The sequence below is a fragment of the Rana temporaria genome, chromosome 3, assembly GCF_905171775.1.
Source record: "Rana temporaria chromosome 3, aRanTem1.1, whole genome shotgun sequence".
NCBI lineage: Eukaryota > Metazoa > Chordata > Amphibia > Anura > Ranidae > Rana > Rana temporaria.
This window is the reverse complement of record NC_053491.1, coordinates 467,667,258-467,682,360: the sequence shown is the minus strand read 5'-3', so window position 1 is coordinate 467,682,360 and position 15,103 is coordinate 467,667,258. Positions and strand designations below refer to the sequence as shown.

Sequence of the window (15,103 nt, the reverse complement as noted above, 5' to 3'; positions counted from 1 at the left end):
CGGGAGACCTCCCATGGAGGGTTTCATTTTATTTTGTATTAGTACAATCTACACAATACCAATTCACATATTGAGGGGGGCTTCCAGATTCCTGTAAGACCCCTGACAACCAATGCCTAGGGACTCCTCGGGAAGATAATCTTGTCAAGGTGGGGACAAGGTGCTTTGGGGTGGATCCTATGCAGGTTTTTTGCCTTGATTTTACTTGCATCTACATTGCTGGGAGTCGGCAACACATTACAGCCGCGAGCAAATAAACATTTTTTTTTTTTTTAGTAAAATTTTGCTGCAGGACAGAAACATGAGAAAGATGCGCTACTTTACAGCCAGACTAAGGAGACCACCCCCAGACACATTATTTAAAGAAATATTTCATTTTTCACGTGAAGCATTTTTTAAATCGCTGCACCGGGGGAAAACATTTTAAAAAATTTTTTTTATTTTTTTAGCTGTTTTCCGCTGCTCCATTGCCATGGTTATATCTTCTTAAAGCGGTAGTTCACCCCCCCCCGACACATTTTACCATCGAGACAGGCATTGTAGCGCGAGCTACAGTATGCCTGTCCCGATTTTTTTTTTTAACCCCGTACTCACCTTGTAGTCGTCCATCGTAGATTTCGGCTCCCGCGGGGAATGGGCGTGCCTATGGAGAGGGAGGATGATTGACGGCCGGCCCTGGCACATCACTCTCCCCGAAGACAGCCGGAGTAGGTCTCGGCTCTTCACGGCGCCTGCGCACAGGCTATGCGCACGCGTCGTGAAGACCAAGCCTATTTCGGCTATTTCCGGAGAAGCGTGACGCGCCAGAGCCGGCCGTCAATCATCCTCCGTCTCCATAGGCACGCCCATTCCCCGGTATCTTCGATGGACGACTACAAGGTGAGTACGGGGGTAAAAAATTCGGGACAGGCATACTGTAGCTCGCGCTACAATGCCTGATTTTAGGGTAAAAGAAAAAAAAAAATTTTCCCGTCGATAGGGTGAACCCCCGCTTTAATCCTCTTCATAAAATTATCAGAAATGTGTGCTTAAAGTAGAACTTCAGGCAATTTTTATTTTTTTCCATTTTGGATAGAGTAAGGGAGTTATAGCCCCTGTCAGTTTATTTTTTTACCATCCCTGTCCCATTGCAGAGATCTCCCTTCCTGCCTCATAGCCAAACAGGAAGTCTATGCAAATTAAGGGAATCCAATGCCGGCCCTAAGAACTAGTGTCCCCACTCGGAAATTTCAGGGTGGGTCTTAAACAGGAAGGGGTGGGTCATATTAAATTAGGGGGTGCATGAGTTTAGTCAAACCTAGGGCAGCACAAAACCTAAATGCACTACTGGGTCCCATATTCAATACTTGTACAAAGGGCTTTCTAAATTGATTGTGCTATATACCTCAGACCTTTTAGTCTTCCAATTTCATTTAATTCCCCATAACTAATATTATCTCATATTGGCAGGGCCGACACTATCATGGGTCCAGAGCGGCACTTTTAGGTGAAGCCACTGCTCTTGACGCCCAAGAGCAGTGGCAGAACTGCCATCAGCCAGCCTGTTATGCCACTCCACTGCATATCCCACTGTGAGGGAGCACGGTGCCAAGGTGATGTGTGAGTGGGGGCAGAACACTCACTGCCCAAGGGGGATCGGTAGGCAGAAGAGTGGGCTCGCTGGTCAGTCAGCAGGACTATGGGCAGGGGAGCAGAGAGATTACATCTCTCACCACCTACCCTGCATCGCTGCAGTTCTGCCCTCACTGTGCTGCAGAGTGATATCATCATCTCTGCTGCCTGACTTCACTCTGGGACACAGCAGGCGGCAAGTTACAATCCACAATGTGTGGCAGGTGATGTGACAATCTGCAATGTGTCAGATGATGACATGGCAGGTGAGTTGCTAGGCGAGTAATGAGGATCCACATTGACACTCATAGGATGCCTAAGTCTGTAGGCAGATGCAGTCTATTCTCCACTACTGGTGGCATTCATCTGTAGCAGCAATGCAGGTGAAGTCGAAGGGAACCTCATTCCTCTAATCTCTTCCTCAGTCAGAGGCAGCATCAGATTAGGTGCTGGTGTCTTTGAGGCAGTTTATCAAGACCCTGGGTTTGGCGCACATTTTCCTTATGGATAAATACAGTGCTTGGAATCAGGAAGAGGTTTCAGACAAATGGGGACACACCATTCATACTGGAACCCCATTTCCGCTTGGGTGTGGCCTAGCCAGGCGTAATTCAGCCCCTAGAGAAATGCTGTCAGCACACCTGAGACCTACAGCTACTACCACTGTCAGTACTACTCTGAAAACTAGGTATTAAAGGAGTTCCACCCACAATTTCACTTTTTAAATATAAATACCCCTGTAATACACAAGCTTAATGTAGTCTAGTAAAGTTAGTCTGTAAACTAAGGTCTGTTTTGTTAGGTTGTTAGAGCATTTAGTTAGTTTATAATCTAGAAATAGACTGTGGCCATCTTAAGTGTGGGCATTATGAAGCCAGACTGTAGGACTTCCTGGATTTCAGCCTTGCATATCTTGCACATGCTCAGTGCTGCACAAGTGATGTAATAGGTTTCAGTCAGGTTTCCATAGCAACGGGAGTGTCAGAGGAAGTTGACACCCCTTCTCTATGCAAATAGGCTATTTGCAAGGACTACTGGGATACATGATGCCTATCCCAGAAACCCTTGCGAATAGCCTTGTGACTTAATAGCCTAGGCTAATAAGGAGGATGAAGTAATGAAGGACTACAAAATAAAGGTATTTACAAGCAACAAAATAAATAAAAATTGTCCATTCCGAACACTATGAGATTAGGGCATGCAGCACAGACAAACATATAAAAATGGGTGGAACTCCACTTTAAGAGAATTAGGACAAATATATGATGGAGGGGCAGCAGGATGGTGAGCCGTTTGTACCCAGTGTACATTTTCTTAACTTGGCTGTGAATTGGTACTAGGAAATGGACACAAGGCCTTTTTAGTGGAGGTTTACTAAAAATAGGGCAGCTTACAGGTTGTCAAAGGCTCAATTGAACATGCTTAGGTTAGAAGCTGGTTATGCACAGTTGCACCAGTTTTGATAAATCTCTCCCAATGTATTGGTACGGATTTGAGTAAGGTACTGGTACATCATGTGCTCCGACTTTGAGCGCACATGTCGCATGACATATAAAATCAATGTTTTCCTATGAGAGCCGTCTTAACTGGTACTTTGGTTTGACTTGGGTCCGATTTCAGCCCATTGCATTTAATGGAAGTCTGATTGCCTCTAAATACGTTGCATCAGTTAAGATGGTAATGTACAATTGATCCGAGTATGCAGCCTGGCAGGCCAGGAAATGGGGCCTCCCCCATGTGAATGAGTATGGGGTACACTTGCCCATTCACCCAGAAAAGTATAAGAAAAACGGGAGACAGTTTCTGACAACTCAGAGAAAGAACCAGAGGTGAATATGGACTTTAATTTGGTAGCCACCAGTAGACCCAAATTAAAGAGAGCACTCCATAGAATAAAAATTGAAATGATTATATAATCATGTTAAAACCATTATGTAAATACAGACATAAAAACAAGTATTCCAATGTATATACATGGTATTGTCCCAAATAAATGTGTCCTAAAGGGAACACAAGAGAACCTGTGGGTATACCCATAGATATGATGGACTCTGTGGTAAGTCTATAGAGAAGGTCCTACATATCGGGGCAAATATCGAGGAAATCGGATTACTGAGGGATCACTACGGGTTTGACTTTGCAGCTTCCTCAGGAGATTCTATTATCAGATTGCAGTTGAGAAACATGGAACACCCAGCCCAAAGCCAACGGGGGGGAAGGAACAGTGTACAGGTAGCCCCAATGTAAGAGTGCATCAGGTATGTTTCAGCCAGAAAAGGGCGCTTGCCATTCAGTGAGAGCATACGCCCTGTGTGTAATGCACTCTACTAATATTTGTGCCAATCCTGGCTGTAATCGAGTCCCCCCAATCAGGTAAAGACAGGTTTCTGACAATGCCTTTATTAAAAATGTAATGTCCCCCGTGGTAGCTCCAACATCAATCACTATGTCCGCAGACCCGATAAAAAAAAAAACACTCCTTCCCTGACGAAGGCTCCCGCCCTTCTGACAGTTGTTGTATAGCTATTGGGTGTTGCCAATTAGTGATGTCAACCGGACACCCCACCCCATGTGACATGCCCGGGCATGATGGGTTTGTGATGTCACAAGGGATGGAGTCTCTGGATTACATCACCACATGGCCACACCCCATACCATATAAGAACTGTCAGACACCGGAGCTGCCAACACGGTGGGAGACTTTGTTATTAATTTTTAATGAAGGACTTGTCAAAAAAATGCCTCCTGTTTTTCTTACACTAAACTTTTTTTGGGTGTGAATGGGTGGAGGTATGTACCCCATACTCATTCATATAGGGGGCAGGGATCTGGGGTGCTCCTTGTTAAAGGGGGCTTCCAGGTTCTAATAAGCCTCCTGCCTGCAGATCCCCCCAGTCCATGGGGACAAAATTCTTTGGGGTGGAAGGGCAGAACCCCCCCATGTTGAGGGCATGTGGCCTGGCATGTTTTTAGGGGGGTGCCTGCCAGGCTGCATGCTCATGTAGCGCCTGTGTACTTTATGGTACCGGTGCTAGTTAAATTTAAGGGTAGATCAGAGTGTAGTTAAACTCTGATCCAGATTGTTAAGTGCAAAACAGGGTCTCTGTCTCAGCTGGGCTGTGCTGTGGGCTATTCTGTTGCACTGGGGTGTTCTTCCAACCCCGGTGCTGCTGGTGGCAGCAGTGGAGTCAAGGTTTGGGTGCTCTTTCCCAGCAGCCAATCAGGAGGGTTTGACCTCGCTGTGCATGCTGGGAGGGATATTTGAGGCAGACGCCATTGGTTCTGGGTTTTCTTCTTCGAGTGTTGGCACCCACCTACCTGGCCGGGGCGTGCGTGCCACGCCGTGTTCCTGGTTTCCGGGACCATGTTGGTCCGGAGCATCTGAACAGCGACGGGGACCCAGTGAGTGACTGGGTTCCCACCTTTGAGGATCCCAAGCTGTATTGCTGGTCGGTGGGGAGTCCGTCTGAGGAGCGCCATTGAGAGGCCGGCGATCCAAAAGGGCCTCGACAAAGCACCGGGGATCAAGGTAGCCGGACACTGAGGGATTGATCACCTGTCAGTCGGTACCTGGGCGACAAGTTGAAGGAGATCCAGGCGAAATTCATCTAAGGAGGGATATCTCTGTGATTACAATCCAGAGAGGGCCTGTGGCAGAGGTGTCTTTCTGAGGCTCACCAAGGAGGGTCTGTGGCAGAGACTTTTCCTCAAGTTCAAGTTCACCAAGGAGGGTCTGTGGCAGAGACTTTATCCTACAATTGTCTGAGTGATACTCCGGCTGCCAGGTCAGTGAGAGAGGCCTGTCCGGGTACACTAAATCCACTCAGGCATGAGTGGCGCAGAGAAGTGTTACGCTTGGGAGCAGGACTGTTTCCCTATTATCACGACTGAATCTGCTGTTCTCTCTTCTTCAACTTTACTTTCCTCACCACAAGTTTATTGTTTTTACCCGGCTGGGTAATAAAGAGCACAGCAAATAACACCTGTTGCGGACATTCCTTTACTTCTACCAAATGCAATACGCATCATTCACCCCTAGGAATTCGGGGGGAGCCATGAGGTAATTGTGCCACCCGAAACAACCAGCAGATCCTCCGTGGGTAATGCTACCCTCATATAAGGGTTTGGTATGGATTTTGGGGGACTCCACTTTTTAAAATATTGACGTAGGGTTCCCTTCAAAATCCATACCAGACCTAAGGGTGTTCTCATTATGAGGGGCTCCCACCATCCACATGAAGTGTTTCTAGCACTGCAGACCTAGGTTGTCCATTATCGGGGGCTTCCATCATTATTTCCCTGAGTTCCCAGATCTACCCAACATAAGGGTCTCTCACCATTCCTGTGCTGAGTTCCCAGGTATTCATAGCTGCTGTGTCCATTATGAGAGGCTCCCACCATTCTTGTGCTGAGTTCCAGGCCTGAGCAGTCTGAACACTTGTCCCAGTTATATGGGGTGTACACCTCCCCTGTGCTGAATTCCCAGGTCTGCACACCTGTTGTGCCCATGTTAAGGAGCTCCTGCCATCCACATGAAGAATTTCTGGCTCTGCAGACCTATGTTGTCCATTTTCAGGGGTTTCCATTATCTTTGCACTGAGTTCTCAGGTCTGCACACCTGTTGTGGACATTATAAGAGGTTCCCAGGTAGTCACAGCTGCTGTGCTCATTATGAGGGGCTCCCACCATTCCTGTGCTGAGTTCCAAGACTGAGCAATGGTTGTGCCCATTATCAGGGGCTTTGACAATTCCTGCACTGAGTTTCCGGGTCCGTACACCTGTTGTGCCCAATATGAGGGGTTCCCACCATTCCTGTGCTGAGTTCACCGGTATTCACAGCTCACTATAAAGGCCTCCCACCATTCCTGTGCAGAGTTCCGGGACTGAGTGGTCTGGACCTTTGTTCTGCCCATTATAAGGGGTTCCCAACGCTCCTGTGCTGAATTCCCAGGTCTGCACACCTATTGTGCCCATTATGAGGGGGCTTCCACACCCCATGAAGAGTTTCTGGCTCTGAAAACCAATTTTGTCTATTATCAGGGGGCTTCCATCATCCTTGCACTGAGTTATCAGGTCTGCATACCTATTGTGGACATTATAAGAGGTTCCCACCATCCATGTGCTGAGTTCCCAGGTATTCACTGCTGCTGTGTTCATTATGAGCGGCTCCCACCATTCCTGTGCTGAGTTCCAGGTCTGAGCAATGGTTGTGCCCATTATGAAGGGCTCTGACAACTCCTGCATTGAGTTCCCAGGTTCGTACACCTGTTGTGCCCATTATAAGGGGTTCCCACCATTTCTGTGCCGAGTACCCAGGTATTCACAGCCACTGTGCCCATTATGAAGGGCTCCCGCCATTCTTGTGCTGAGTTTCAGGTCTGAGCAATCTTTACACTTGTTGTGCCATTACAAGGTGTTCCCACCACTCCTGTGCTGAGTTCCCAGGTCAGCACAGCTGCTGAGTCCATTATGAGGGGCTCCCACCATCCCTGCTGAGATTTTGTATTATGGACAAAGTAACTGGAGGAGCTAGGACACACAAAGGTTAGCAGGGACAACCAACATTTCCAAGTGAACAGGAACAAAGGCTGAAACTATGGAATCTGATCTCACTGACTAACTCAGCCTACCAGTAGGGTTGCCAACTCATCCCTTTAAAACAGAACACATATGTATTACACAGGTTCTGTGACTGATTAAGGAGGTAATTAAACTCACTTGGTGCCTTATTTGCATTAAATTAGCCGAAGAACCTGTGTAATTAATATGTGTTCTGTTTTAAAGGGATGAGTTGGCGACCCTACCTACCAGTCTCCACTGTGAAAATATCAGTTTTTGGTGTACTGACTTTTTGAGGTGACAATAAATAGGACCTTGCTGGAGAACAAGATCTAAGCAGATCCCAGAGATATAGCATATTAAGGAAATGCAATGTGTATTTTGCTAAATCAATGTGAATTTTGGGTTCTACACAAGATGATGGTAATGGGCCTATTCACATATTATATAGGTTCATCAACATTATTTGATGTGCACACATGGCAATGCAAGAGTTTTCTGTTGGGTGCACTCATAGACATGAATGGGTGGGCACTCCATAGCGCATACAACACATGTTGCTGCAAACAGCTCAGCAATAGGTACAGAACCATGTGAATGAGCCCCAAGACTAGAGCTACACAGGAGAGTTTACAAACCCAATCCTGACAACATCGCTAGCTGTTCATCGCTAGGACTAGCAAATGATCACCAAGGCCAGATTTACATTGTCGTTCTGCCATTCAGAATGGCACCCCAATGCGCCTTGCTAACGCACCTTGTTTATTTAAAATTGGTACACATATAATGGGCAGCTTAACAGAAGGAACTTTGGCACATGTGCATTAAACACGCCCCCAAATATAAAAATGTGCCCTGAAATATATCGCCCCCTATGGTATAAGCTACACTGGTGGTATTCAGTAGCATCTTGTAGCTTTCAATTGCACATGATTGAAACATTGATCAGTCATGTGAGATTATGCTAATGCATGTTGGTTGTATAGTGTACTCCATAGAGAGACATTTGTATCATCAGTTTTTTGATCACTTGCTACTCCTAGTGATTAATCCATAACAAATATAGTAGCGGGACTAAGCTACTGAAATTCTCCTGTGTAGCTCCACTCCAATGAGGCGGCTGTCAGCAAGTGGTTAACTGTCTCAGCATCAAGAGATCAAGAATGTTTTTCTGAGGCAGCCATTTGGGTGTGGTGATGAATTGCCCCAGCTGGGGGTATTAGTGACTGGTGGGAGGGGTATAAAGGAAAGCTCTTTCTTCCTGCCTCATTGTGCTGTTGGTCTTGCAGGCAGGATGGGTCTAGGAGTGAGGAGCTACTGTAGTTGGCTGTTGCTTTTGGCCCTGGTTTATGGACCAGGGTTTGGATGTAGTGGGGATGGAGCCTTGGTGAGACATAGGCGCCAATCAGACTGGTGGAGGAATAACCAGCGGGTTGTACCTGGCCAGAGCCAGGGGTCTTCTAGAGGGGCTTCTGGAGGGACTTACCCAGGCACTAATGCAGTATATGGGTTTGGGGCTTCTAGAGGTGGGGCTCAGAGGGGTTCAACAGGTGGACGTGCTGGTGGGATGCTCCGCCAGCAGCCCCCGACTGTAATTTCATCTAGTTCCCCCATCAGTGTCCAGTGTGAAGAGGACCGCATGGTGGTCAGTGTCATGATGGATTTTTATGGGAATGGAAAGCTGGTGAAATCTTCTGATCTGAGCCTGGGACCCCAAGGCTGCAAGCCGAACACCCAAAGTGCTGATGAAGTTATCTTCCAGATTGGTCTCCAGGACTGTGGCAACACTGTGCAGGTAATCCTCCACACTTTATATTTTTATCCAACTTCATTGGCTTCAGTAAACTAAAACCTGGTTGCTATGGGTTATTGCACTTTGTAGTGCCGTCTTAAGGACTGTGTAGCTGATATTCCATGGTTTTGCAAATTAGCAGGACATTTGCCCCAAGACTGTTTTACTTCTGTGAGGGGGACCTGTGTGTGCTGCTGACCTTGTTCACAATGGGAGCACCCAATGCTCTCTTGCTGAATTTAACTTTGTTGCAGGGTTCTTAAGTGTGGACCAATAACTTTGTATACTGGCAGAGTAACCTTTACTGGCAGATTGTTGAAATGGCCTGGAATCGGCTTTTCAAGGTTTCATGTACACTGCTGGTAGACTGATGTTTAGGAGCAGTTGGGTGTTTACAGTACCCCCCCCCCCCTTCCAAAAGTGGCAACATAAACATTTTTAAATGTAATTTTACTATCTGTCAAGTTAAATCATTCAGTGGCGGTTGTAAAATGTCCCGTGTACATTAAGCCTAAAATGCTTTTCATTTGATAACCTACTTGTTTACACATCCTCAATTACTGCTGCCATCTTGGATGTGATGTCAGCAGACTAGGAGCCATTACTTGGTATCAACCTTTTACCTAGTAGCTGTATAAAAAGTGGCGATGTAGGGAGGGGTGGAGGAGCTGGGCCAGCAGAGTAAATACACCTCGTTGCCCTCTCTGTGCTAGGGAGTTGGTGTGTTCTCAAATAGGTTAATCCTCATAAGCATGATGGTTGGGTGATTGGTCTTGGCTATGGGACACATCCATTGTCTCCATTTCCTCACAATTGATTGTCTAACTCATGAGTAGCACCACAGTGTCTATAATGTTCTGATCTTATCTACAGATGATGGAAGACTGGGTGATCTATGCTACCAACTTGACCTACAGCCCAACCTCCTCCATTCCAATCATCAGAACCAACCCAGCCGTGGTCCCCATAATGTGCTACTACTACCGGTGAGTGTACGCTAGGATGAAATGCAGGTCCTAACAATGCATCTTTCCTGGTAAATATGTTAAGTAGTGGGATCAATGCCCCCCCCCCCCCTACCAAACTACTGCAGGCCATGCACCACAACCCAGAGGTTTGGCTTAAATCTGTCTGGTTGCATTGGCAACTCATTTGGTTATACGTGTCTACCTTGACCACTGCTGGTGTTTTTTTTTTCATATTCCAATAAACTTTACTTGGTGCCCACGTGAGGTGCAGCCGTTTTCTTATTTTGTATTGGCAAATCATTTTGATACTAAAGTCTAAATGGGTCCATAAGTCTTTGCTGTGTGTGTGTGTGTGTGTGTGTGTTCTCTGAAATTAACATGTCACTTCTGGTTCATTACTGACGCTCCTGTTCTCTGTATAGGCATGCCAATGTAAGCAGCAAAGCCATTGAGCCAACATGGGTTCCATTCAGCACCACAGTGTCCATAGAAGAGAGGCTGTCCTTCTCCTTGAGGCTAATGACTGGTGAGTTAAGCAAAGAAAATAATTGGGAGGGGGGAGTGTTGTCTGAACTTTACAATGTAATCCCCTGTCTTGTCTATAGAGGACTGGAGTGGCCCTAGAAGTTCTCCCATCTATCAGCTTGGAGATATTCTCTACATAGAGGCCTCTGTGGACACTCAGAACCACATTGGACTGATCCTGTATGTTGACCGATGTGTGACCACCATATCTCCTGATCCCACCTCTGCTCCTAGTTATGGCCTCATTGAAGAAAATGGGTATGGATATTTTTTTCCTGGTGGGGGGTTGTGTTGTCGCCATAATGACCCTCACTCTTAACTGACCATTTTCTACAGCTGTCTAGTTGATGGAATGCAAGATGACTCCTCTTCAGCCTTCATCACCCCGAGGGTTGAGCCAGACAAGCTCCAGTTCACAGTGGATGCTTTCCGATTTCTAGGAAATGATGCCTCTCTGGTGAGGACAGTTTGCATTGACTGATACAGATGGGTGACTTGTAAGAACTGATAACCTAATTTAAATACTTCCCAATCCAGATCTACATAACCTGTTACCTGAGAGCTGCTGCAACCACCCAGGTCCCTGATGCCATGACCAAGGCCTGTTCCTACAGCAAAGCCACACAAAGGTGAGATGGTAACTTAAAGTGGTTGCTTGTTGTTCCATGGATTATTGCGCACATTTCTGTGGTACTTTACCTAGAACAATGACTTTGTGAACCAATAACATGGTGGATTTCTGAAATGGTATAAACAGCCGATTGTAATTGGAAATTGGCCAGCGATCATTGTACATGATATGGAGAAAAATAATCCATGGGCTAATGGTAATGCATGATCCATATTGTACCATGCATTTGCTTTTGGAATAGACTCCTTGGTGTTTGCCCTGCCCAACAAGATTGGCACTGCCCCTCATGCACACTGGATGGCTTTACAGCTGCAGTTAAGGTTTTTTGTTCTCCCAGGAGTGGGGCAGTTGGTGATGGATATTCAGAGTCTGTCAGTGCAGTTTGCTTCATATTGGTGCCCCTTTTACACTTTACCTCCTTTGCAGTCCTACCTTTGGCAGGGCAGAGGCAGGTTTCAGCCTGTCCTCAACAGGGTCACCCAACCAACAATGTCATGGGTGGAAAGGAATCTGCAGCAGGGATACAGATGGCAATAGAAGTCTGACAAGTAGTGCTAGTCTCCAAACTTTGACCAATAGTGTTTTATGGTCTATGTTGTGAGGTTTTGTCTAGTTGATTTCTCAGTGAGAATTCAATCTTTAAAGTGATTAAAAAGGCTTTCATTTGTTTAAAATAATAAACATATCATACTTCCCTCCACTGTGCAGCTCGTCTTGCACAGAGTGGCCCCTGACTGCCTCTTGTGCCCCCCCTCAGCAGAAGCGCTCTCCCAAGGGGTTTACCTTGCAGGTGCATTCCCAAGTCTAGCACTTAAAACATGAGGGTTTGCAACCCACTTTAAGCCTTGGACTACAGTAAAACAAATTTTGCATGCTTCCCATTAGTATAAAAACATACACTAAGCTTGGTTTAAAGACTAAAAAAATGTAGCGCTCACCCCCGAAAGAGCCGCTGATTAGTTTGGGATCGACTTACTGAGTTGCCTTCTTGACTTGGTCTAGGGGTGATTTCTGTAAGTGTGAATAAAGAGCGAGTGTCCAGACATCAATTCAGTTTTTATTGCTTTATTCCAAGGCCCAACACGGCCAACATCAACATGGCACACGACAGAGGTTGAGCGTCGAGAAAAACTTTTGTATCAGGCCTTGGATAAGAAAAGAGAGAGCAAGCTTGCTCTCAGCAATGATATAGCTCAATTCGTCGCCACCCCAATCAGGGTGGGTAAAGTGCCCCCGGACAGGCGGTTACCTCAGGCCTGGCAGCCAGATCGTCACTGGGAGGAAACAGACCTCTGCCACAGGCGCGACTCAGGGCCTCTGCCACAGGCCGGGCAACTTGGGATTTGTGAGATCAATTTGAGAAAATCCTCCCAGTTCAATCAGTGTCGCCCACTGACAGCTTGAGCATACCTGTCATATGGTGTGGTGACTGGATCCCCGATGGTTCGTCTAGGCCTCCCGGACAACGTCTAGTTCTAGGTTCCCCCGAGCCGATTTCCCCCCCCCCCCTCATCGCACAGCCTCCAGCTTGGGATCCTCTTAACAGAAGTTTGGGACCCAGCAAGTTGCTGGGGCCCCTCAATGTCAGGATGAGGCTCCGCATGGTACACAACCTCAGCAAAGCAGGCCACGGTGGCGGGGCCCATGGATGCGCGTACCCTGAAGGTGGGTACCGCACCTGGAACTCGGGGCCCTGCATAGAACAACCCGCCACAAACGGCTGCCCCAGATATATACCCCTCCCAGCATGCCCAACGAGGGAAGAACTCCTCTGATTGGCTGCTGGGAGAAGGTGGGTCTGTCAGAACCCCTCTAGCGCCAACTTCTGCCCAGGGGTGACAACACACCCCTGGAGTACAGACTGACCCAGAGGACCGATTCTGAAGTGGGCAGCAGCCTGAGTTTCCATAAATCATGAATGGCAGTAAAACTAACCCTTCCATTCCCCACTAACTTTTAGTGTAGTGCCCACACTGGAAGTAAGGGGGGTGCTACAAATACATTCAGTTCCTTCACTCTGGTGGTAAAAGGCATCTACAATGGTGTCAAATAGCTGCCTGCCTCCAACCCAGAAGTTTATGCACCTGTCACCTCAGTGGAAGTGTAGGTATTGGCCGATCTGACAGTGAACTGCTGTGATGTGTATGCTGCTCCTAGTCCATCCACAGATGCCACGTGATCAAAACCTTGGAGATCTCGTGAACACTGCTTGGTGGCCAATCTTCAGGGAAGTAGAGCATGCATGCCTAATGGAGCTTCAATTTGATCAACTTCATTGTTCTAGCTGTACTGATTTCAGATCGCATTTGCTAGTTCCACTACAGAATTCAGATCCAGGGATTGTGGGATATAAAAAGCATTAACCTGTATAGTGCCATGTCTCATGTCTTGACTGCAAGTTACAAGGAATTGGAAAAATACTTTATTGCCGACACATGACGCCATGAAACTACATGATCTATGCACTCGTGAAGGTAAGGTTTATAATGCCTTTTTTTTATAAAAGCATATCTTTAGCACTTGTTGCTGTAACTCAAGTGCACTATTGCATCTCGTAGGCATTGGCCCCAAGAAGTTAACAAATGCTACTCTACAGCATTAGTTCGCCAGAACTTCAAGTCTTGCTTCTCAATGTAGACTTGTCTAACAATTGTCTTCTCTAGTTGGTCTGCAGTTGAGGGCCCCAGCAGTATCTGCCAGTGTTGTGGTACAGGCACCTGTAGCAACCCTACTGGTCTGGTTTCTGGAGGAAGGGGCAGATTTGGAAGACCAAGAGGCAAGAGGGACGTCTTGGATGGTGAGTTATTAACTGGCAGCTGCTAGATACAATGTTGTGAATGTAGGTGATCTCCAGTGAGTACATTAACAGGTATTGGAGTAACTTTTGACATGACTTTCAAGTTGTGCTGTAAAGAGCGGCTCTATTTACCTAAATGAGCATCAACAATGGGGGGGCTCAAAGTTTACCCAGAGGTAAAGACTCACCGTAGTGTGAATAAATTTGACATTTATTATAAATAAAGTAATGCACTCAGTGTAAAAAGGCCGGCTATAGTGTAAACACCCATCCTTCTTGGATTCTAGCAGCACAGTGAGGTCGGCATGTCCCTCCTACCGACGTGTTTTGCCTCAAACTGAGGTCCTGGGGCACGGGTGGTGCACTGACTCGCCACATTAAATACCATATGCAACTGAATCCCCACCTCAATCTGGGGGGGTAGACCGCAAATTTGCCATAGGGGGAGGAGTAACTATTACCTACTCTAACTAGAATAGGGGGGAAATTCCCCCCCAACACTCCATACCACAACCTAGATAGTTAACCATTTGTTTCATCCCAATTCTGTCCAATATTGACTGACGGAAATATTTTAGGATTTGAAGGTCTAAAATGGGTGCTAACTTCTGGACATTTGTGTAAAAGCTAGATTGTTGACTGCAAGCTCTCAAAACTGCATGGAATTGTACAGAAATGTCTATTGATCTCTCACTTTTCTCTTAACAACCCCACACAGAAGAGGGACAAACTGTGACCACTCTGGGACCTCTGCTTTTGATTGGACCTTCACAAAGGGATGTTGCGGCTGTAGTGACGAGGGAAGAGTCTGCCCCTGCGGAGCTCTGGGTGTTGGTGGCTGTCGGATGTCTTAGTCTTCTTGTTGTCATAGTGTGTGCAGTGTTCATTGGGAAATCTCTGAAAAAGCCACAGTATGTGCTGTCTGTGGAAAAATAAACTCATTTAATCCAATTGATTTAATTGTAATGTTATGAGCTTCTTACTATTGGTATAAAGGTGTGTTTTTTTTTTTTTTTTCTGGGTCCCTAGCTTTGTCTAACATGCTCAAAGGGCATATACCTGGCTCCATCAGCATCTTTGGCCCAAAGATGTTAATAGTAGAGAAAAACTCCCTGACAATCCCAATGGAGTTTGGGGCATCTCCATAATGTGTATTAAAATAGCCGGGCGCTCATTACATGTAGGGAATAGGGTTGCGTCTCTAAGATTCTGTTTAAATG

At 46.5% G+C, this 15,103-nt stretch overlaps 1 protein-coding gene across 1 annotated transcript; it reads left to right on the top strand.

Annotated features, from left to right (window-relative positions):
- Positions 1-8,435: 8,435 nt before the first annotated feature.
- LOC120933607 (zona pellucida sperm-binding protein 3-like) lies at positions 8,436-14,838 on the top strand. The gene is made up of 8 exons (XM_040346901.1): positions 8,436-8,965; positions 9,836-9,948; positions 10,353-10,456; positions 10,536-10,713; positions 10,792-10,912; positions 10,993-11,084; positions 13,750-13,883; positions 14,602-14,838. Exons 1-8 carry the CDS (start codon positions 8,465-8,467, stop codon positions 14,817-14,819), a joined length of 1,461 nt encoding a protein of 486 aa, XP_040202835.1. The 5' UTR covers positions 8,436-8,464; the 3' UTR covers positions 14,820-14,838.
- Positions 14,839-15,103: the final 265 nt, after the last annotated feature.

What these genes read in the sequence shown, in the direction of transcription:
- LOC120933607 (XM_040346901.1), top strand. Translation starts at nt 8,465, where the DNA reads ATGGGTCTAGGAGTGAGGAGCTACTGTAGTTGGCTGTTGCTTTTGGCC. An exon ending in ACTGTGGCAACACTGTGCAG is followed by an intron (nt 8,966 to 9,835) that starts GTAATCCTCCAC and finishes TCTTATCTACAG; the next exon opens with ATGATGGAAGACTGGGTGAT. An exon ending in TACAGCAAAGCCACACAAAG is followed by an intron (nt 11,085 to 13,749) that starts GTGAGATGGTAA and finishes TGTCTTCTCTAG; the next exon opens with TTGGTCTGCAGTTGAGGGCC.